The sequence below is a fragment of the Carettochelys insculpta genome, chromosome 5, assembly GCF_033958435.1.
Source record: "Carettochelys insculpta isolate YL-2023 chromosome 5, ASM3395843v1, whole genome shotgun sequence".
NCBI lineage: Eukaryota > Metazoa > Chordata > Testudines > Carettochelyidae > Carettochelys > Carettochelys insculpta.
This window is the reverse complement of record NC_134141.1, coordinates 112,427,434-112,451,640: the sequence shown is the minus strand read 5'-3', so window position 1 is coordinate 112,451,640 and position 24,207 is coordinate 112,427,434. Positions and strand designations below refer to the sequence as shown.

General features: G+C 43.0%; 1 protein-coding gene across 1 annotated transcript in view; it reads left to right on the top strand.

The window, feature by feature from the left end:
* Nucleotides 1-24,207, top strand: part of DCC (DCC netrin 1 receptor) — a 588,079-nt gene that overhangs the window by 121,192 nt on the left and 442,680 nt on the right. Inside the window, 2 exon segments of the mRNA XM_074995966.1 lie at nt 8,130-8,280; nt 8,686-8,822. Of these exon segments, the coding sequence (XP_074852067.1) occupies nt 8,130-8,280; nt 8,686-8,822 (288 nt within the window).

Below are 24,207 nucleotides of genomic sequence, written 5' to 3'. Positions count from 1 at the left end.
CCCTCAAAGTGAGGGACTGCTGTGCATTGCCGAGCCCTCTGAGTATCCTAGCCAGGTTACCTCCACCTGGGCCTCCCCTGAACCACTCGAGGAACCCTCAGGTAGGACCAGGCATAGGATGCCCTGGTCATGTGGGGGGTGGGGCGGTCTCTGATGCAGCCGGTACGGGTCTTGGCACATGGCCAGAGATCCAGGGATCCAGGAATGGCTGTCGTCGCTGCCGGGGGTGGACCTACATGGGGCCATGGGCTGCCATGACGGTCAGAAGCCCGGGAGGGCTAGGGCAGCCACTCTAATGGCCCTGCATTGATGGATCCCACAGAAGATGGGCTCGATGGTCGCCGCGTGCAGCAGCCCCTTAAAGCTCCCCGCCCCCTGCCTTTCAGGGCAGGAAGCTGAGAGAGCGTGCAGGCGGCAGCACAGCCACGCGGCCAGCCTGCACGCTCCTCTGCAGCCACAAGAACCCCCCAGTGCTGCAATGGCTGTCACCCAGCCCCCAAAGCGCCCTCAGGGCACCCCCCCACAAGGGGAGCCAGGGCTCCCAGACCAGCAGCCAGGCTGGGAAGCGGCAGTGGGGCCCCTCCTGGATGGAGGCCGAGCTTCGGGACCTGCTGGGGCTCTGGAGTGAGGAGGAGGTGCTCCAGGTAATGGGGAGCAAGAGGTGGAACTCAGATGTGTTCGCTCGCCCGGGGTCACCCTGCCTGCACTCCTGACCATGTCAGGAGTAAGGTGAAGGAGCTGCGTCAGGGTTACGCCTGGGCCCGGGATGCAGCCGGCCGATCTGGGGCCGCCCCCGTCACTTGCCCCTTTTACAGGGAACTCAGGGCCATCCTGGACCCCCGGCACACCTCCTCCCCTCCGGCCACTCTTGATACCTCGGCCGACGAGCCCTAGCAGGCCCCGGAGGTGGAGTCCGCCCCGGAGGTAAGCCCCGCACCCTAGGGGCCCCCCTAGGAGCCCACCCCTGGGGCACCGGAGGAGGGGGAGTCCTCCTCCAGCGACGGGGGGCTCCAAATAATCCTGCCATCACGGAGCTCCAGCAGGGCGTCCGCCCACCGGGTGTCCCCCGACCGTGGGAGTGGACCATCAGGTATGTACCCCCCCCGGTGCACACCCCCGGGGTTGAGGGGCTGCCGTAATAGATATGACCAGGGTCCTCCCCATGCCCAGATGACCACGGCCCCAAGGACAGCAGTGGCATGTCCCTCAGAAGAGTGCATCAGCCCCTGCCCCCACAGCACGACAGTGCCATGCCCCATCCCTGGGGATGGGGGGAGTGGAACCTAGGGTCCCCCGGGGGGAGGGGGGGAGGGGGTGGGACACCCAACAGCAGCAGCAGCAGCATCTCCCGGGGATGGGGATGGGGAACCAGCAGCAGAGGGGTGGGGGGACAAGGGGCACGGGTCAGGGCCCACACTAACGGCTGTCTCCACTCTTCTTCCACGCCTGTGTTCCGCAGCTGCACCATCGGAAGGACCGGAGAGTGCCGGCGAGGTGTCAGTGGTCCTGGAAAGCCCACCGGGGCCATCACTCCAGGCCAGCCCCTCGGCGGAGCACCGACTGGCCCCAGGGCAGGGATGACGGCGGAGCCAGCACCGCCCCTGGACGGCAACGGACCCCCAGCTGCTGGCCATACTTAGTCTGCAGCTGGAGGTCTCCGAGCAGCATCTGCGGGTGGAGGAGTGGCGCCTCCAGCTCCAAGAGCAGGCACTGGCCTGGCACCAGGAGGCATGGTGGGCCTTTATGCGCACTTTTGAGTGCATAGCGGACTACCTGGCCCCCCATGCCGCGCCAGCCACCGCTCCACCCGCTGCTGCACCCACCATCGCACCGCCGTCCACCACCGAGGGCCCATCCGCCAAGGGGGACCTGGGGCCAGCTGACACCCGCCAGCCTTGTCTCCCGGTCCGCCCGGCACCCAGCCAGCCCCAGCGTGGGCTGCGGCCGAGGCGCGGGTCGCGGCCGCCCACCCCCAGCGCTGGACATTAGGGGGTGTGGGGCCCAGAATATGGCCCCCCCTTTGTATATATCCCCCTCACCTATGTTTTGTAAATAGTTTGTATTAGACCCCTGTTCTGTTATGTTATGATGATACCTGCCCCCCCCATGTAAATAGTTCTCCCCTTCCTTGTCTTCCCCTTTTTTTTCCTTTCATCTTATAATATGTATATATATAATATTTATTTTGTCTGTACAAAGTTATAATATAAGAAGAAGAGTTCATGATATATATTCTGGTTTGACGAAAAACATGGCTATTTTTATTTACAAGAAAAGTGTGTGTGGGGGGTGCTCTTGGGTGCTCTGTGGTGTGGGCGTAGGGGCAGGGAGTGTTGTGGAGGATGGGGAGGTGCAGTGGGGGGCCTGCCAGCGTTCACCCTGCGGCCTCGTCAAACTGGGCCCGCAGGGCCTTCCGGACGCGGGTCCCTTCAGGGTCCACCTGGCGACTGGGGGCAGTGGGTGGCTGCACATCGGCCCTGCCGGCCTCCAGAGCCCAGCCCTGAAAGAAGGCCTCCCCTTTGCTCTCGACGAGGTTATGGAGGGCACTGCACGCGCCCACAATCTAGGGGATGTTGGTGGGGCCCGCATCAAGGCAGGTCAGGAGACACCTCCAGTGCCCCTTGAGGCGGCCAAATGTGCGCTCCACCACCTGGCATGCGTGGTTCAGGTGCAGGTTGAAGCGCTCCTGGTTGGCTGACAGATGGCCCATGTAAGGGTGCATGAGCCAGAGCCGGAGGGGGTATTCCACGTCTGCGATGACGCAAAGGGGCATGGTGGTGTCCCCCACAGGGATCTCCTGCTGGGGGATGTAGGTCCCCACCTCCAGCCGGCGGCACAAGCCGGAGTTCCAGAATACCCAGGCGTCGTGGGTGCTGCCAGGCCAGCCCACATATATGTCCAGGAAGCGGCCCCGGCTATCCACCAAGGCCTGGAGGACTACTGAGTGGTAGCCCTTCCAGTTTAGGTAGCATCCTCCACTGTGTTCTGGGGCGTGGATGGGGATGTGGGTCCCATCCAGAGCCCCAAAGCAATTGGGGAAGCCCAGGGTGGCAAAGCCTGCAATGGCAGCATCCGGGTCCCCAAGCCTCACGAGCCTGTGGAGGAGCAGGGCGTTGATGGCGCGGATGACCTGCAGGGGAAGCACATGGGAGAGCACCAGTGAGAGGTGTGCAGGGTGTGTGTGGCCCTCCCCTGCCAGGGCTCCCCTCTCCTCCCCTCCCCTCCCCTGCCAGGGCTGCCTCCCCCTCCCCCCGTGGGTCCTCTTACCTCCATGAAGACAGCCCCGACGGTGGCCTTGCCAACGCCAAACGCTGGCCCACAGATTGGTAGCTGTCTGGAGTGGCCAGCTTCCAGACAGCGATGCCGACCCGTTTCTCCACACTGAGGGCACACCGCATGAAGGTGTCCTGGTGCCTCAGTGCAGGGGTGAGCCACTGGCATAGCTCCAGAAATGTCTGCCGGCTCATGCGAAAGTTCCTGAGCCAGCGGTCGTTGTCCCACTCTCCAAGCACCAGCCGCTCCCACCAGTCGGTGCTCGTCGGGTAGCTCCACAGCCAGCGGCGTGGGGGGTGGGGCGGGGTGCTGTAGGGTTGGGGGTTGCTTCCTCCTCCCCTGCGGGCAGCTCCTCCTCTGTGGCTAGGATGTGATCAGCTGCCTCCTGCATGGCATTGAGCAGAGCGAGCACTGCTCCTGCAGGGGCGGCTGGGTGGACCTCTGGCTGCTGCTGCTGCTGCTGCTGCTGCTGCTGCTGCTGCTGCTGGGGGTCCATGACTGTGTCGCCCAAGGTGTGTGTGCCTATAGCTCTGCAGACCACGTGCTGTGCAGGCTGAGTGTGTCTGGGAGGGGCCCTTTAAGGGAGCGGCTAGCTGTTGCCCTGGAAGCGCTAGTCCACCCTGTGACCCTGTCTGCAGCTGTTCCTGGCACCCTTATTTCGATGTGTGCTATTTTGGCGTGTAGACATTCCCTCGCAGCGCCTACTTCGATGTGGTGCTGCCCAACGTCGACGTTGAACATCGACAGCACCAGCCCTGGAGGACGTGTAGACGTGTCGCTACATCGAAATAAGCTATTTTGATGTAGCATACACGTGTAGATGTAGCCATTTCGAAATAGCTTATTTTGAAATGACGGATAGGGATAAGCCATTTCAATGCCATTCCCTAGTGGGGCCACAACCTTGGTGTTTTATCTTGGGACCTCCAGGCTCATGGACAGCATGCCTAATTGCTCCCTGCAATGATATTTCACAGGGTTCAGTGTGCATTCCCTCTGAATTGGGAGAGCATCCAGATGCCATAGAGGAGCATAGACCTTCATGTGCACTGGGGCAGCATGGGCTTTAATCATTCTTTTTAAAGGTAACAAGTATCAGAGGCGTAGCTGAGTTAGTTTGTATCTTCAAAAACAACAAGACGTCGTGGGGCATTTTATAGACTAACAGATATTATGGAGCATAAGCTTTCATGGACAAAGACCTGCTTCATCAGATGTATGGGTCTTTGCCCACAAAAGCTTATGCTCCAAAATATGTTAGTGTATAAGGTGCCACAGGACTTCTTGTCCCTTTTGAAGGGTTCAGTATATATTATCTCAGGTTTACTAATTGGTTGGGGCAAAATGGGGCTGTGGATTGATTGTCTCTACTAGGCTGTTATGATCCTTCTGTTTTACAGCACAAAGTCTGTAAATGATGCTGACTGGTAGGGGGAGTCTTTTTTTTACTACTACCCTTCTTTTTAGGCATAGGTGAGTGTTGCCAAAGTCTTTAGTTTCTGGTTCTTTATTATGGCATTTTTCTTCTTTTTCTTTTCTTCTTTTCCCTTCTTCTTTTTCCTTTTTTATGTATGGAGTGTGAATATGGCAAGTACATGAGACAAATTGGGCAAAAACACAGGAAATGAATTTGTAGTAATTGTATTGATATTTTAACTTCTTATTGCTAAACTAAAATATAATCCAGTGTTTGTTTTTTGTTAAAAGTGACATCGTTTTTCGCATTCCAGTTAACTAGCGCATGTAAAGTTTATTCAGTTGGATTTTTTTGGAGGGATTATATGTCAAGTTTAACAGCATGAGATAGCAGATCAGTTCTTATTTTCAGTATTGATGGTGGGGCGAGCATTCAAAGCAAATATATTAGATTTGCTCAGCAGTTAAACAAAATTTATTAGCTACTGCCTGGTCCCTTTGGTCCTAAAATTATTATAGCCTTTAAACAAGCAGTGTAAGGAAGGTGTATAGTCCTAGTTCTGTGAAGTGCTGATTTCCTTTGCGAAACATTCAACTCTTATAACTAACATTTGTGGATGATGAGGACTCAGTCATTGATTTCCAGAGGTCCTTCATCACCTTCCAGGGTCTTGCTCTTCATTGTGCAGCAGTTCCTTCTGCTTCTTAAGTAGACTTCAGAAATCTGAGACCCGTGGTTCTACTCTTCCCTTTGCTTTTCAGAAATTGCAGGTGATTTCCTCATTCTTTCTTTTTGTAGCGGTTTTCTATTAAGATTTTTATGTCCCGCTCTCCCACAGTCTTTGCCTGTGCCCTGCACACTCCCACTCAGGAAAAGCTTTAATTCAATTTTGCTAATCTTTCAAGAATGACTCACTTATAATTTGTATCTACTTTTGAAGAGCACTTGCAAATGAAATACAGATGTGTGGGTTTTCAGCTGGCCTTTCAGTGACTAAGCAAGAAAGAAAAGTTCTGAGAGAGGCCCAGCCTTGCACTTGTAAGGTCTTAGTGGAGCAGGATGTTGAAGTGATGAAGTGCAGGTATTGTTACCACATAGCACAGTATCGTCTTCTGGTGCTAGACAATTTGTGTATTAATAAGTAAAAGCAGCTAGGTGAGACTGGAGGAGGGATGGAGTGGCTGGACTGAGTCTAAGGCATCACAGTGCATATTTAGAAACTACAGGAAATAAAAGAGTCAGTCATGCTAGGAAAGAGGTGGGGGAGGTAAGGCAACTCAGGCTCCTGAGCCTTGGAAGAATGTAAAGAGCAATTTGTTGAAGGACAAAGAAAGCAGAAGCACAATTGTGCAACTGTATTATAGATATGAGTATTAAGAAACTGGCTGATTTCCTGTGCTGGTGGCCATTTCCAATATTGATTACATATACAAATACAGGTTGGCAAATGTGTGCAAGTATCAACCCTCTTGTTTTAAAATTCTGGCCTAAGGAAAATTCAAGTAAATTAATAAGTTTCCTTGCAACTTAAGTTTTTGTGTATATCTTAATTATTTCATCTAAACTATTAAAGCTATGATTTGAAGTTATCATCAAAGCAAGGCTGAATGAATTAAAAAAGTCACCAATATAGCCATATCACTTTTATTAGTGTGCTGATTGAGATGTATGTATCTGGTACACTTCACCTGTGTCAAAAATTGGCTACACAGAAGTGAAAGGAAAGAAACAAGTAAAACTCACTGTGGTTTTAAAATAAAACTATTTCATTGATTACTTGTAATTAATAATGTCTTGATCTGACAAAAGAGGAAACTTCACCCTGTTTTTGATTCTGCTTCCTAGAAAAAATGTAAAAGTGGGTAAACAAAATGTTAAATAGCCATTATTAAAGTTTATATTGTCCCTAGTTTCTGATGGGATAAAGGATATTCATTTTTCACTGTAATATAGGAATACATCAACCAGCTACTTTCCAAATATAAAACAGAAATATTAATTGAATGCTTCTTCCTTTTGTGTACCACGATGCATAATTTCATCATTCTTGTCTATTAGTGGACCTGCACCATTACTCGAATTTAATTTATTCTTTATATATTTAAAATATTATTTCTTATTGCTCTTAACCTTACTGGCTGTAGATTTTTTTCTGTGATACCATTAGTGTCATTTTAGCATTTTCTACCTCCTGATTTGTATTCATTATCAGCTTCCTCACTTTTTACTGTGTTTTCAATTATTAGTTGTCACTGATGTCTGTATCTCCCCTCTTAATCAGCACCTTTTTCATGGTGGCAGACTTGTGGGTTGTTCTTAGCATCTAGTAAATCATTCATAATTCTTACTTGGCATTTTAAATTTTATGTTCAAGTATTTTTACTAATCCTTTTTCCACAATTGTTTTCAGTTTTGGAAAACTAGCTTTTTAAAGCACCACACAGGCTTCCACTTCTGTATAGCTTCTGTTCAGTTAAATTACACCTTCTAAGCGAAGTGTTCATATAGATTTCAAGGCCAGAAAAGACCATTTTCATCAGGTAGTCCAACTTCCAACTTAGTGCAGAGCATAACATTTCACCAGGTAAATCCTGTGCTGAGTCTACTAACTTGTAGTTGGGTGTGGCTGGTGGGCTGTACGCATGGAGGAACTGATCAATTTACCAATTAATACAACATACAGCTATGTGTTTGGTAAACTGAGCTACTGCTTTGGACCTGATGCTGAGAAATGCAAAGTACTTTGGCTTCCTGCTAACTTGAGATTTGCAGGCATCAGCATTTGTCAGGTGACATGGGAGTAGATATAATAGTAGTTGCATTGCAAATATAAGATTACATTCCAAAATCATTTTAAATAGAGATGAAACAGAGTTAAGATATCTCCTTCTCTTGGCATATCAGGAATATTCCCAGTTGTGTTCTGAAGTATTTTATCTTCTCTGTAATCTAAAATGATGCCTTAATTAACCTTCTGAGTGTTTATTCTTATATACACATTTTTAAAAAGGAATGCTTGTCTGTCTCTTTCCAGTCTTGTATTTCATTTGACTCTTTCCTGGTCACCCTTTCTGTCAGTTTTCTGCTTGCCTTACTAGCAGCTAACTTTGAAGCTGTATCTCAACATCCCTCAGTAAATTTGTCTCAAGTTCTTCCTGTGAGCCAGGAGTATTTGGGACTCTAATCTCTCTACAGAATCTCTACAGTATCTCTACAGAATACTTCTATAACTATTCAGAAAGATAAAATCACCTGGGTTTCAAACAGTTCCATCAGATCTCTATTCCATGTCCCTTCTATAACTCATAACTCTTTTCTTTTCCTCTTCAGAGAGATCACTTGAAGACCTGGATTCCTTTGGTTCATTATTGGTAGCCTGTGTTGTATTCCTGTTCTGAACAAACTCAGCATTTTATAACTCTCTCTTTTTCCTTCATAGATCCAGGTTTGCACCGGCAGCTCTTTTTCCTGCAGAGACCGTCAAATGTGGTAGCTGTTCAGGGAAATGATGCCGTTCTTGAGTGTTGTGTCTCTGGGTTTCCCATGCCCACCTTCACATGGATGCGGGGAGAAGAAGTGATTCCTGTCAGGTATTTCATATGTGTGTCTCTTATGTACAATAAAATTTGATTTCCCAACGTGAAATGAAAGCAGAACATTAACTACCTTTTAAGTGTTGTCAGTTTGGTGCACCTTTAAGCAGATCTAGGTTCATTCTAAGTAATAATAAGACAGAATGTGCGCATGAAACTCCTGTTTTCTTCATCTGCTGCTGTACTTGTGTATCTTAGGGCAGAATTTGGCCATAAATGTCGTCTTTTATGGAATGCTATTTAAGTCAGAGTGGCATTCAAAATTTAATTTTAACATTTAATAACAACATTATAAGATCACAGCTAGCCAGTTATAGCTTTATTGAGCACATTAGGTCTTGAGTATTTTTCTTTATATGTGGAGATTTAATGTGAACATGGATCTTTTTCTCAATGTTACAGATCCAAAAAGTATTCATTATTGGCCGGCAGTAACTTAATTATTTCTAATGTGACTGACGATGATTCTGGGACATACACTTGCATTGTCACCTACAAGAATGAGAACAGTAGTGCCTCTGCAGAGCTCACAGTTCTAGGTGAGTGCAGATTTCCATGCTCTATGCAAGAGGAATCTTTTTCTTTCCCAAGAATATTGATAACCGTTAGTGCTTATAACTCCTTTATCTGCAGGTCTTTGGGTATTTATCTGTAAACTGGTGGGGTTCCCAACCTACTTTGAACAGGATTTTCACCCCCACTATAAATTATATATGTACATAATCAATATACCTCATGGAAGAACATCATACAATAGAATAAAGATTTTTATAATGTCCCTTGCCTTTAATTTAATTACTACTAGAATATTTGTTGGTGTTGAATTCCAACTTCCTCCATTCAGTTAATGGCTTTTCTTCAATTTTATTTTTGCAGAATGCACATAACTATAATATTGCAATGGAAACTGGCTTGCCATTTTCTCTTATCACTCTGTGGCCTTGCTTTCATATCAGGTATTATGCTTCTTGTGAAAAAGGCTTTAACAATCCTTAGGTTGAAGGTCAGGAATTCAAGCAAAAATATGTTGTTGTTTGCCATCTCAAAGTTTGAAAGGTCACCTTTCATTCCAGCCACTGATCAATCATACAGTGAGGATTTTGTGTGTTATCTTTTACATAAAAATACCCCACCCCCATTTTCAAATGATAAATTTACTGGCTAACTAACTTAACATGTTGTCTGAGAAACATGAGAAAAATTTTAAACAAGCTTTTTCCCCTATTGTGTCAAATTTTAATAGTACCAGAATTACATTAAATTCTGAGAGGTATTTTTTTTTAATCGGAGAACAATACCAAGCTACATTAGCATTATTCAGTAAGGTTTAAGAAACTACACAGAGATAATACTTTTTCAAACAATAGTATAATTTCAGTGTGCTGTTCGTTTTGCATTCTGGTTTTAAAGCTTATGCATAAAAATACTTTCATTAAAGAACAGAGCCCACATTTGGATTATAGGCTATTCAATGCTTGTATAACAATATCCTTTTATCAAACCATAATGCAATATTATAGTAATTACACATGATAGAAGCTTTCATTTTATTGCTCTTGATACAATGCTTTATTGACTACAGATATGAAAATTAAAAAATGACTTTATAATTGCAAAAATCACTTAAATTATTTATTGTAAACCCATGTTTCTGTTCTGAAAAGAATCAAATCCAGAAATGGAAGAAAACTTTTGGGATAAGGCGCTTATTTAGCTTTGCTGAAAGAAGCTTACTGGAAACCAACAATTAAATTATGTACAGCTGTACCTGTTTGTGGATTAAGAAACACCTCTTCATTATGTACATTTTATTTTTTCCCTCAGCTATAGTAGATTATAGGATCCTACAGCAGGATTCAAAGCAGAACTTTCAAACCTGTATGTGAAAATTAACAGACATTTCACATCCAAATCTTTACAGGACTTGAAAATTTTGTCCCATGTTGTCTACTCACTGTAATGTACTTACTATAGTTGACTAGACTCTATAGGAGTATATAATAATTTTATGCTAAAAAGCATTATATAGCTATTAACTTTGCATTATTTTCGTACTTATGTAGAGAGAAATATGTAACAGAAAGTGTAAGATAATTTTGGAGACAAACTTGGTTTCAGGTACTACAATGGAATGAAAAAAATAGAGAAGTTTCAAAAGGGGGCAATTGTTACCTGTTGTGATGGGGGCTGTACTAATATAAAGGGAAGCACAATTACTAACACAATGAGAGTGAAATCTAAATTTGACACAGAATCATGCAAAATATGTAATGAGGTGCACAATTTAAATATTGTTCATGAAAAACAATCAATTGTTTATGCAAAGTTAATTGTGGGTTTTTGCATAAGTGTCAAGTCACATAAGCTAATGAAGTATGGGTGTAAAACAGCCTTTAAATGTTTGGTCATTTATTTTAGTAGGACCATAGGGTGGCAGATTTAAATAAACAGCATGTATTATATTGCTTAGCAGCAGGTATTATATTTGTATTGCTAGAGTGAACAGATAAAATACAGCAAAAACTACAAACACACTAATCGAGGGCAACAGAAATGTCTAAATTATCCCTATTGTCATAACAATTGGACATGTATATATGTTGAATTCATCTCCATAAGTAGGAAATCTCTGAGAAGTTTATAGGAGTTGCTCATTCCATTAGCCTAACTTACAGACACGCAATAACTAATTGACGGTTTTATGAATTTACAATTGGTGGGGGATAAATCTGTATGTTTTCTTCAAAGAACTGGGTTATTTATCTAACAAAAACCTGTGACTTGCAAATGCATATTTTGCTATAAAGCATCCATTGTTTGTTAGGAAAAATAATTGCTGTAATATAAACAGTTTGTGTGAGCATATATTCTGGAGAGAATGTCAGACAACCCATTTTAGATGTGTCATCTAAAAAAAATTAAACACTCCAATAATCATATCTTTCCTGAAGGCTGTGTGAGTGGGCCAATGCTACATCAAAGTTAGTTACATTGCATGATAGGGCAAAGGCTTAATTATTTCAAAGATAAAATACTATCTGGCAGGACAATGAATGTCTTTCACAGGGAAGATCTTATGTAGCATTTCTTCTGAGAATCTTAAAACAACCCCTTCCATGTCCTTGCCATAATGTCACTGTAGAGGCCCGTGCTATGACAGCACCCCCGCCCCCGGTGGAGCAGCACGGGCTACCACAGCTTGCCCACGGTCCTAGCGGAATTCGGGCTCAGTCCCCTTTAAGGAACCAGCTGGCGGTTGGCCCCAGCTATGGAGTCTGCCTCTGGCCCGGGCGGGGTGGCACTGATGGCTCGCCCTTCCCTCAGGACAAGGCACCAGTCAGCCCACAGGTAGTTCGGATGGCCCCAGCCCTTGCGGCTGGGGCCCAGGTAAGTCTGCAGTTGGGGAAGCCCAGCCCTTAGTTCAGGGCAGGGCAGCAGTTACACAGAGTTTGGGGAAAAGCCCAGCCCTTAGTTCGGGGTGGGGCAGCAGGTACACGGAGTCGGCTCTCCTCTACTTGGGGTTGGCTTTAGCCCGGTGAGGGTTTACCCTTCCAGGAAGGGAGTAGGGGGTCGCAGGCCCTCCCACTCCACTGCGACCCGGCCTGGGGCCCTGTGGATCACTTACACCTGACCGTGGAGGTGGGAATCCAGGCCGCAACACACTGCCATGGGTTCCGGTGGAGCGTTCCCCAGGTCACTTCCTACCTCCACCTCCATCTGGGTAGGGTCCCAGTCAGCCTGGTTGGTAGGTCCCGGCGGGTAGGTCCCCTCCAAGTCATCTGCCTTCGGGGGCTCCAGCCAGTCCGACATCTCCACATCATTGGGTAGTCTGGCGGCGGCAGCACGGTGGGTCGAAGGCAATCGGGGACCTCCGCATGGCAGGGGTCCGGTGGAACTCTGGGGTTGGCCAGCCCCAGGCCATCTGTTTGGGCCTGGGAGGGGGCCCTCCACCGGCGTGAGGGCCCTGGTAGATCCGGGAAGGCCGGGTAGGTCCCCTGGGGCATCCATATCTGTAGCTGCCCAGCAGTTAATGGGCCCCGAGCTCCGCCCCTGGCCCTTCTGGCTTTAGGCCCTGCCCTCTGAGGGGCGGGGCACCAGTGTTCCAGTTCAGGGCCTGCCCACCACGGCCTCTGAGCAGCCTCCTCCACCTCTGCATCTGCGAAAGGCCACAGCGGCTCACTACAGTCATAAACTCATACAGGGATGAACTTGCTGGAAAGGTTCAATAATATAGGTTGCTACATTTTTAACTGTGAATATGTCACGTACAAATCCTTTTTGGCAGGATGTTGGTCATGTCTCTTTATGCAGTAGAAAGTTTAAAAGTCCAGTAAATGTTATTTCTAGCTTTATAAATCAGCTACATGTTTGGCAATGGTTTTAAAGGACTAGGTTAAGTAAACACAAATGTTTAATGATGACAATCAGTGGTCATGTAATTGCTATGGTGAGGTATGCTGATGAGCATCCATAATAACTCTTCCTTTCTAGATCTTCTTATGATTTCAGAAACATTTATGTTTTGAGGTTGAATATTGGTCTTTGAAAGGTGAATTTAAAGCATGAACCAAATGTCTTTAGCCATTTCTAAATAAACAATAAACAATTCCATATTAATGTGACAAATTTTCAGGTCCATAATAAAATTGTACTTGGAACTCAAAGCTAGTTTTAACTGGGTTGAGATTATTGTACATAACATAATTTTTGTTTTGTTTCTGTGTTTTAAAGACTCTGTAAATATCCTCTAGGGAACAATACAGAAGTAAGTTTGTATAGTGTCAGGTCACTGACTAGAGAAAGACTGTCAGCAAATGGAGGAGCTTGTCAAAAAACCCATGGTTCCTAGATTTGCAAAGCAATTTATGTAAAATGTGTAGAAAATGCTTAGAAAATGCTTCCAAACTGCAGCTATATAAACAAGTACATTTTACTGTTGTGTTCTTAGGATCACCTTTTTTTGCATTAGTTTTATTTTCCATTAACACAAATGAGACTCCGTGGTGTTAGGAGCCAGTTACCAACAAAGCTATTTTGCAAGATCAAGAGGTAAACAATATTGCAGTGGATGGCCAAGTCAATATATCATGTTAAGCTTTATTTCCACTGCACAATTTTCATTGCCATATTGAGTGGACAGATTAAATGGATGGAAAATACTGACTAATGGAGGCCTGGAGTACATTCCTGCATGTGAATAAGTTAGGAACAGAATAAGTGCTACAGGAGAAGCTCTGTTGAAATGGCATTGTTTTATATGCCTATGTACTGGAGACAGACAATTATATATTAAGGCTATAGAAGCATCTTTTGAACTTATCTTTCTGGGCAGAAGTCTTGAACCCTTTGTATTGGAAAGATTGTCTACTATGGATGTGAAAATTATGGGCAGTGATATACTGTGTTACTAAACATCAATGGTAAAATAGTTCCCATGCTGTAAAAGATCATTCACTGTTCTTAAATTCCTGACCCAGAAACATTCTGGGATAGATCCTCAGCTGAAAGAAACTGGAAGAAATCCACTGAAGCTGCTGGATTGATGATTATTTATACCCGTTGAGGATCGGTCCCTCTTTATCAGTGCATGGTAGAGTGAGTTGAGGATCCCATATCAATCTGTTCTGCTAATATCTTTGAATGTTTTGTGTGTGACCAGTCACTAACCACATAGCAGCTAGCTGAAGTAGATTGCTCAGTCAGATGTGTTATTCTGAATGCCAAACACAGTTCAAGTTGTCTACTTATTTTCTAACTGAATCCGTCACTATCTGGAACTATGTATGTTTAAGTATCTGATGGAAAGCGAACGTGGAAACAGATAATCCAAAAAAACTGTTGTATAATAGAATATCCCAGGCCATTTTTTTTTTTAAGTCTCATGTCTCAAAAAGGCTGTAAAACACCTTTCACGTTATTTTTACCACCACTGTAAGGTTAAAGTCCAGAAGTAAAATACCAGCTATCTGAGGGGTTTGTCTTTTGTTGTTTTGTCTTTTCATTTCTTCTCTATACATCAGAAGTGAATGCAGAATCAGACAAAGGACACGTGAGCATATCTCATCCACCCTGTCATTTCCTCTTACCATTTTTTCAGTCCCCTTTTTCGCTTCTCTGTGTCCCGGATCTTCAGACTGAAGAATGTGGAAAGTGCTGCTGAGTGCTGTGTCAGTTTGTTCATGCTGAGATGCCCATTTTCTTCTCATTCCTCTTAGGATTTCTCTTTTGATGGCATTAGTTCAAGTTGTGTGTTTAGGTTACATGGGACTTCAGCACATATTCTCTTTTGTTTCCAGGTGTTTTCATGGGAATATTTGACTATCAAAATATGAGATTTGACATGTGATGTAAAAATACTGTGTTTAACGTGGGTACTGGGAAGATATTTTTCACTGTGTTGTTAGGAAAGGGCATAGGTTGCTCATGTTCTCTGAAGTAGCAAGAACTGCAAAAACTGAAAAGAATGGATGAATGTAGGAGGACTGCTCATACTTCAGAGGTATGCCTCCTAAAATCCATCTAGTCTTTCCAAAAGACAGGAGCTGAACTTGATGGATCAATTGTTCTTTTCATCTTTGCCTTCTTATTTAGACAATTTTTAAAACAAGTCTTTGTGATCAATAGACTTTAAGAGCTCCACAGGAGCAGCTATTTTCTCTCCAGTAAACACCCATTTGGACAATGTTGAGAATGAGTGTTATGCAATTGATTGAGTGTCTGTAATGTTTCCTTGGGAATCAGTCCATCCACTTGCATCAGAGAATATTATGATGAAATTGATACAGTTGCAGGTACTAAAAATATTATGAAAAGCATTGATATTGGGGATATAACCCTGTATTGATCTTAAAAGATGAAGTCCTCTCCTAGCATTTTTTAAAGTAACTCAAGATTGTAGACTTTGTATCATATAGAATGATATGACTCTCGGCTTTTCTGTTTTTATTAAAGCTGTGAAAGAAGTTTTACTTCCCCCCATAAGTTAAGTGTCTGCATGCAAGAGTGTCACGAAAAAGGAAGGTCACCTCAAGTGGATCTGATAGGTTTTGTTTATGACTAAATCTTCATGTGATTTGTTGGCATCCCAGGTGCTTTTGGTGAGATGCAGAAATAGCAGAAATGTGGGGCAAAATGGTGGGGATCAGAGGTATGATGATTTCTGTTGTTTAGAGTATGTTGGTAGGAGATTGAAGGATGTTGGAAGGAGGGGAAGAAGATAGTACTGAAATCAAAAGTTTAGCAGGATTATAAAAAAACACAGAAAATATACACGGCTAATGAAAACATCTTGTGTTGTTACAAACAAGGTTTTTTAGAGTTTTGATAGAGGTATAAACCTGAGTTTTCAGGCTTTCATCAACAGCTAACTAATCCAGAATAAAGAAGAATTTTTGTCTTTTGAAGTGTTGTTCAATAACATTAGTTTGAATCTGCTGGTGTTAGTTAATGTGAGAGACCAGATGCTGGACTAAGGTGAACACTGCTTTACCCAGTACAAGATTTCCTTTGTTACTATGATCTTTGGTGTCTTGAACCCATGGATGCAGACATAAAACAGTTAAGTCTGCAGCACCATGATGGAAAAATTATGCTACTGTCTTGCCCTTAATGGGCTGTCACAAGTGTGAACTGAAAATGAGCCCAGATTGAGAGAGAGAGAGAAACTGGAAAGGTATTTGGCGATGTAAGAATAGGCACCTAATTTAATAATTGAATTGGGGTGGCAGCTGAGCATTCACTCAGAGACTTTTGAAAATGTAATCCTTGTCAATATGTCTGTGGGCCAGCATCTTCCAAATTTACAGGCCACTGCTCTCTGTGCCACTTATTTATGGCAAAGGCATAAATAAAACTTGTGTTGCTAGTTTCAACTACTATGTGCATTCATCTTCAATCCAACAGTGGAACATGTATGTAGGAGGAAGCTATTTGTTGTTGATGGTCTCTCCAATGACCTTGGGGAAATAGTTGGAGACACTGAATTTGAGAATGATTTCCCTAGATCTCTGTTGTGGTGATGGAAATGCATCAATCTATGGGAAAATCTGTTAAAATCCATCTGCAGAGGAGGATCCATATTGGCATGATGGCTTTGCTATTTCAATGCATAACTCTCCCATTTAGGATACACATAATTGGCTGTGGCTGTAGTGATCAACTTTATAACATGGAAAGGGCTCAAATTGAGACTTATGAAGATCCAAGTACACTGTGTAATATCAGCTGAGATCTACTTTGCCTAAGGGATAGATCATCACAACCATGGATGGCAATCTGTTGTTTGGTGTGTATCTTGTAATGATCTACTCCATATATGTTCCCAAAGCTGCAGAACAAGGACTACATTGGTTATTAGATTGCTGTGTTTTTATTTGTATCTCAGTATTCTCTAGTGGCACCTCTCCACTTATCCCTTACGTCCAATACTAATTATTCTTCTGTTATAGGCAAACAAGCAAATGCCAGTCCTTACTGCTCTACCATACCAGCTTGCTGTCATCTGCACAAGCAGTTACTGGATGCTTTGCTGCTCTAGGCAACCATGTATGGTACTGGCATTGTGCAGCTGCCTGTGGGTTCTGCTTTAGAATCTGTCAAAGATAATCACTTTTTAGGCTTTGGGTAAAATTTTCTGAACTGACTAAGCGACTTAGGGGATCAATCTGGAGTATCGTGTCCAGTTCTGGGCCTCTCATTATAGAAAGGATGTGGATGCACTGGAGCGGGTTCAGTGAAGGGAAACAAAAATGATTAAGGGGCTGGAGAACATGACCTATGATGAGGGGCTGAGAGATTTGGGCTTATTTAGTTTACAGAAGATAAGACTGAGAGGTGATTTGATAACAGCCTTCAGCTTCCTGAAAGAAGGCTCTAAGGAGGATGGAAAGAGACTGTTCTCGGTGGTGACAGATGGCGGAACAAGGAGCAATGGTCAGAAGTTACAGTGGGGAAGGTATAGGTTGGATATAAGAAAAAAAATGATTTCACCACAAGGATGGTGAAGCACTGGAATGTGTTACCAAGAGAGGTGGTGGAATCTCCATCCCTAGAGGTTTTTAAGTCTTAGCTTGACATACTCCTGGCTGGAAGTTAGGGTTGATCCTGCTTTAGACAGGAGGCTGAACTAGATTACCTCTTGAGGTACCTTCCAGCCCTACAATTCTACGATTCTATGAATGCTATGATTCTATGGCACAGGGATGGTATAAAAAGGTGCTGAAGATGTACCACATTTGATTTGTAGAGCTTCATAGATTACAAAAAAATAAGACACATGGCACTTAAAATTTTTATGGAATGCCTGAATATTTCTGCCTATTGGGATTTTCAAAAGCATGTAAGCAGGTTAGGAACCTAATTCCGATGGATTTCAAGTTAGTCTTCTCTAAATCCCATGAGACACCTATCTGCATCCTTAAGCACCTAAATGGCTGACTAAATCTGGCTTTTAGGCACTGAAGAACCTTAATCTCGTAGAAATTCAGTGGGAGTCAGAGTCCTAGGCCCCTACTTCACTTTTGAAAATGGGACTTTTCGAGTGATTTACAAAGGCACAAAAGGGAAATAAGCCTAACTCCATATGACTTTCTGTGGGAGATAGGAACCAAATTGCTCTTTGTGCCTTTGCAAATCCCCCCTTAAGTTCCTAAATCACATAAGCATACTTCAAAATTTTACCATCTTCTAATATTTAAGACCATTCCTTATGTTCATGCAGAGAAACTCTTCTGTAGACTGTATTTTATTTGTACTACATGGATGTCTATCTCTTGAGAATCAAAATTTAGGACCTTAACCCTTGAGCCACAGTGGACTTTTTCTGCTATTTCAGAGGCAGGATTGGGCCATATATGCACACAGCAGGCACATAGTTTCATTTGCTGTCCCTCCCACTCGTGCTGACCACACAAATATACATGACTATGCATACAGATGCATAATTCTCTTTTATTTCAATCTCTTATTGTTCAGAAGAATTAATATTATTCATTAATTTTTCAATGTAGTGTAATTAAAAAGAAAAAAACAGTTATTAAATTCCAATTTAAATATTTATCTTTTCCCCCCTGAGAAATAAGCAACAGGAGATAGAAATGTACAAACAGAAAAGAATGGTGCATTTTTTTAATGCAGTTGCTTAGCAACTATACCATCTTGACTCAGACTGATTTTCAAAACTGGTTTGTATATTGTTTCATAACTAATTTGTTCACACATATGGTTTTGTGTTTTCAGATGAAGGGCTTGCAGTCAAACACATATTTTGAAAATCAGGTCAAAATGTGGATTTGTTAATATCCAAGATCTTCTGCATTATTTCGTTTTAAAATTGTGACTGATTGACAGATTTTGCTGTTTTATTTGTACCTAGCTATGACTCAGGATAGTTACAAGGATGCAAAGTATGTGTTGACATCCATGATAAAAGAATAAAATGTAATAAAAGCCAATAGAACACAGTATATTTAGTTATCCAAGTATCTGTTAAATTAAAACTAATTGTTACCCCTGTGTTAGATATATTGATGTTAAGGTTGGCATTTCCAGAATTATTCTACATTGTGCAGGAGAAAACAGGTCAGTTTTAGTGGCACCCTGATTTTCTTTCTTCATCCAGGAATTAATCTGACATGTATTTATAACTGGCTTCTCCTTATTCTTTAAATGGTCAAGATAGAATGCAATCATTTTCATGGATCATGCAGTGCGTTACACATGGACACAACAGACTCTGCTTGTGCAACCCATTACAGGAAATGGGCCTAAATTACCAAATTCTGGTTTTGTTATGGTGTATTCTTATTGGCCAAACCTTAAGAGTGGGACTATAAGTGCCTATTGTCCTTCAGAAGAGGAAGGGTGGATTTGTGGTTAAGGCTGTAGAATGGCAAGAAGTGCCTTGTCGGAAGGATTCTGCCTACTGGTGGGATTGGCAATTGTTCATTATGCCTGATTGATCAGTCCCCAATGAGTACTGTGGCAGATCCCCAAGAAGTTTAAATCAAGACAGCTCTGGCCCTAAGTACCTATCTTTCTACAACTGTAAAATGGGAAGTATGTCTGTCTGTCACATTGTTTCAAAGCTTAATTTCTACAGAGGTTTTAGACAGTTGTAAGCCCTTGAAAATTTCTCCTGGCCCACCACAAAGGAATATCATTTAGGCTGTGACTAAACTCATGATGATGTGTAGAGTACTTGTACTGCATGCACCCCTGTCACAGGTACATATACAGGTTGAATATTGCACAACCAAGATTCTCTGGTTTGGCAACATCTGTGATCTGGCAGGGCCATGGATGTTCTTGAACCAGAGATCCCTGGGCCAGGAGGCTAGCTGGGGGGAGGCCAGTGGCTGGGAGCCCCACTGGTTGGGAGCCCAGAGTCCAAGAAGCCAGCAGCCCTGCACATGGGCAGCCTGGCAGGGCTTGTATCCCTGGGGCTGGAGCTAGGGTCTGCAGGGCTGGCATTGGCAGCCTGGCTGAAGGTAGGGGCCGGGGCTGGAGGTGTCTGGGGCTTCATCTGGCAGCCCAGTTGGGACTGGAGCCAGTGTCTGTGGCACTGGATCCTCATTAGCAGCTTGGCCGGGACCAGAGCTGGTGTCTGCAGGGCTGGTGTCAGAGTCCAGAGCCAGGGGTTGGCAGCAGGGGCCAGTGTCAGCACAGCAGAGGTGAGGGGCTGGGTCCAGTGGGAACCTGGTGAGAGCTGGTGGTAAGGGTTCCTCTGGGGCTGGAGATCGGGGGCCAGTGGCAAGGAGCCCAGCGGGCCAGTGGCAGGAAAGGATAGCAGCCTGGGAGGTCAGAGGTGAGGGACCTCCGCTGGTTTGACAAATTCCCTCTTTTGAGACGGGTCAGATCCCAAGCGTGCTGGACCAGGGAGGTACAACCTGTAAAACAGTGTCAATGGTGAAACACTAAATTGGCAAATTGAGTAAAAACACATCAGAGTTGTAGTATATGTGCCCTGCATGGCTTTCCACACCCTAGTCTGTATCTGCCACTGTGATGCTGCTCTTTCCTATTAGTGCCTGATTTTGTGTTTAAGATTTTTGCATAAAGGTAAAGTCATTAGAGTTACTAAAAAAACAAAAAAAAAACAAAAAACTCTTTTTTGAAAGATCTCTTTCCGTTTTGCTATTCAGGAAAACTGAAATTATTTTCATTTTACCATAGCAGTGTGGGGGGGTGTTTGCAGTTGGGTTTTTCATTTTTGTTTTGTTTTTGACATTGTTTTTTTATAGATATTGGCATCAACTTCTGCTAAACTGATTCACTGAGAAATAGTAACATAAATAAACCTTGAAAGAAAACATCTTTATTCTGTTTATAGTGATTTCCACAACTGCCATCCTGCATACCCAATACAGGTATTTATGGGACCCTGTATTTTGAAAGAGCTTAGGATTATATTTTCATGTGCTTACAACCTGCATCGGGCCCACCTTTTTAAGTTATTCCCACTGAGGCACCTGAATAAGGGCTAGGTTTTCAAAAGAGCTCGGGCACTGAGTTTTCTTGATAGCTGGTTCAAGATATGGGTACTGAGCTTTCCTGAGACTTCTAGCCTTAAGGGTATTTTCAAAAATGCAGTGAGAAAGGCTGTTAAATATTGCATTGCGTGTGCTGTGCTTGTACCAGCCAGCATCTCCTGCGGTGAATGTTGGATAATAAAGCTAGAAACTGCCGTATCATAGTACTGCCTCATGATTAATATATTATGGAAGTTAACATTTTATTTATTTGAGGTAGCATTAACAGTGAGTTAGACATGTTCCAAGGACAGAAGATGACAAGGCAAGAAAACACAAAAGAAAAGTGGACTTTCCCTATAGTGCTGACTGGTTTTGTGGAGTGAAAATTACAGATTCCCCACCTGTACCTCCCGCACTACAAACAGGCCCTCCAAACAGCTTGTAAGAAACAAACAAAGCCAGAAGTGATTATGCTCCTGAACACCTAAGAGAACCAGGCCTCTTTCAGGCCATTGACTTTCTTGCAGAATAACTGTATCATTTTTTTTCTGGTTGGTGTATTTCTTGATTCATACCTTGACCTTAATATGTTCAAGTTTTCTGTTGGATTTTCACCATCTAGTTTTGTTACTTAGCTAAACCAGCAGAAATGACTGTAGCTGAGTGTTTCCGAACATGATCTTTCAACTTTTAAGCTGTAAGTTCAAGACTGCATAAATATATATTGCAAGGGCATAAGTGGTTTCTTGTTTCTGTCAACATGTTTTGCTCTACATTTATGGAAGCACTCAGGAGCACTTTCATCCACAAATAGTTTGACAAATTATGTTAGGCTGGTATGTTTATAAACCTCTAAAATATTGCCTACTTTCATTTTTATCATTTGAAAAAATGGAATTGTTTATATATTGGGTTTGGGTGGTTTTTGGTTGGTTGGTTGCGGAAAATTCTACGAAGTGTAATTCTGTCCCTGAAATGGGCATCTTAAGCATCACTTCTGGTGTGTAGTGTTTCATACACTATAGGAAAACGAGAAGTACAATACTCAAAAGATTTTGTGGAAAGCCCATATACTCCATTATATTAATATAACATTCATGACAGTGTTCATTAAATCAATCTCTACCCTCTTGCCTCAAAATTCCTGTTTAATTCAACCTAAAACAAGTGATTGAACTTCAGTCTGATTAATGATCTTTGTAGATCCTCAATGAAGTGAATGGTGAACTGCATTCAGTGAGCAGTCTGCGCAAAATAAACACATTTAATACAAATCAGGGCAGCTGCCAATTTTCTGTTTAAGAAAAGAGAAGAGGATGGAAAACAGGCTCCAGAGTAAGGTCTATAATATCCACTAACTTCTTGTAGCTATCTTCCTGGCAGTTATTCACCACAATGACAGAAGACTTCCAATGTCAGAACTGCCTCCCTTAATATCTTGTATTGCATGCATGCAGTGCACAGGACTTTGCTGCTTTTATTAATGGCATCTCAACCCATATTACGATACACTCAGCTGCCTTCTTTCCCTTGCCTCTCATTCTTTTTGGTGTTCTTCAGATTCTTGGAAGAAATGTCTCACAACTTTACTGAGTATATTCACCACTTGCTGGGAGAGTGAAACTGAAGTCATTAACAGCTCTCACTGTAGTGGTCTGCTAGTATCCACTGGGGAACTGAGTTGATACATGTATTCAGCATATGGCCGATCAGTTAACAGTGTGGGTGTTCCATTTCTGATAGATTTTCAAAGGTGTTGGAACAAACGGTTCAGGATGGGTTAACTGACTGTTGTATGGATCATAGTAAAGGCTTTCTTAAAAGGTAGCTGGGTCAATACATGTATTTATTAAGTCAGGCACATATTTTAGATATGCCAGAGGGGAATACTGAATTATACCTATATGGCAGAGACATCATTGTTCATGTAAAACACATAAGTAAACCTCCATGAATCCCAAATGTGGATTTTTGGACATGAGATACTACTTTTCTCCTATTTAAATCTGGAACTGGAAAGAAAACAGAATACTTTCTATTAAATATATTGAAATGTATAATAATGATACAGTTAATAGTAATTCATCCTTGCTTTGACTTTTTCCATAATTTTATCTTACCTGTAGCACATAACTTCTAGCCTGTAGTTGCAGTAGTAGTAGTAGTAGTAGTCAATGTCAGCTGCGAAAGCTACTAGAGTAACGAAATTCTTCATCCACAGACTGTATATGGCACATCCAGTAGCAGTACGTGCTCTGATATTGACAGATTAGAGGCAGTTTTTGTACCATTTTTATTAAACGGGCACATTTTCACTGGCAGCTCTACCACCAAAATAGACTTCACGGGATACAATTGATTCCATTTCTTTCAAACAAAGCTTGTTTTGTGGGGGCTTCTCCCATGTAGCTTCTCCATAGTGCCCCAAACGATCCCCAGCAAGAAGATGAAGTGAAACTGCAGTAACACAAAACAAAACAAAACAAAACAACCCAACAGTAGTGTAAACAGGCAAAAAGCAATTTTTAAATATGCAGAACTTTAGACGTTTACAAATAACTTTAGTTATCGGTAGCTGGAAAAGACCAACATGTTTAGGATTTATTTTGTGGTTCCCTTTTAAGTTTATTGTAAGCATATTTGTTAAGCATGGCATGGGATTTATAAGGAACATTTTATTTCAATTTAGCTAATTGTGATTTAATTACACCTACAGTTGTGATTTAATTAGACTTAACAAAGAGTGTTTTACCCATCTTTTGTGTATAAGAAGAAATCATAACATGAGCTCTATGTTTCTCATATAAAGGAGAGAGATGCTTTTTGTGCATAGGTATTTAACCAAAGTAAGAACACAAGTAGACTAGTCAGTCAGCACTAGCTAAAGCATAGAATAAAACCTTAGCAGAGTGTAGCATGCTTACTGTTGCTGAGCTTTGCTGAGGTAATAGAAGAGAAAGGCATGGGAAGCTTCCTATTCTCTTAACCTTCAGTACTAAAGTTCCTGCCTTGGCATGGGTGGGTAGTAACAGAAGATTATTTCAGAATTATATACCACAAGTTAATTTATCTCAGTGAGCCATCTGAGAAAAAAGACACATCATGGAAAAATATTTCTCAGGTCTAAACAGTGTAAAATATTCAGAAGAAAAGAGTATCTAGTCCCAGAGAATCAGTATATTTTATGCTGACCATACACACGTTTTCTGGTTTTCAAGTTCCTATTTGCTATCACTGTTCCTGTAACAACAGATACATTCCCATGTGTTGTTTGATAGCTGTTTTTTTCTTTTTTTTTTAAATATCATACTGCAAACTTTACAAACTCTGGAGAGCAAGCTTGCATACAAGAAGAACCTTTTGGAGCCTTTGACCATCATCCTAACCAAGAATGAATCTTCTGGTTTTGAAAAGGCCTCTCTCCACTACTTCCACACCCATCACTTCTTTTTTA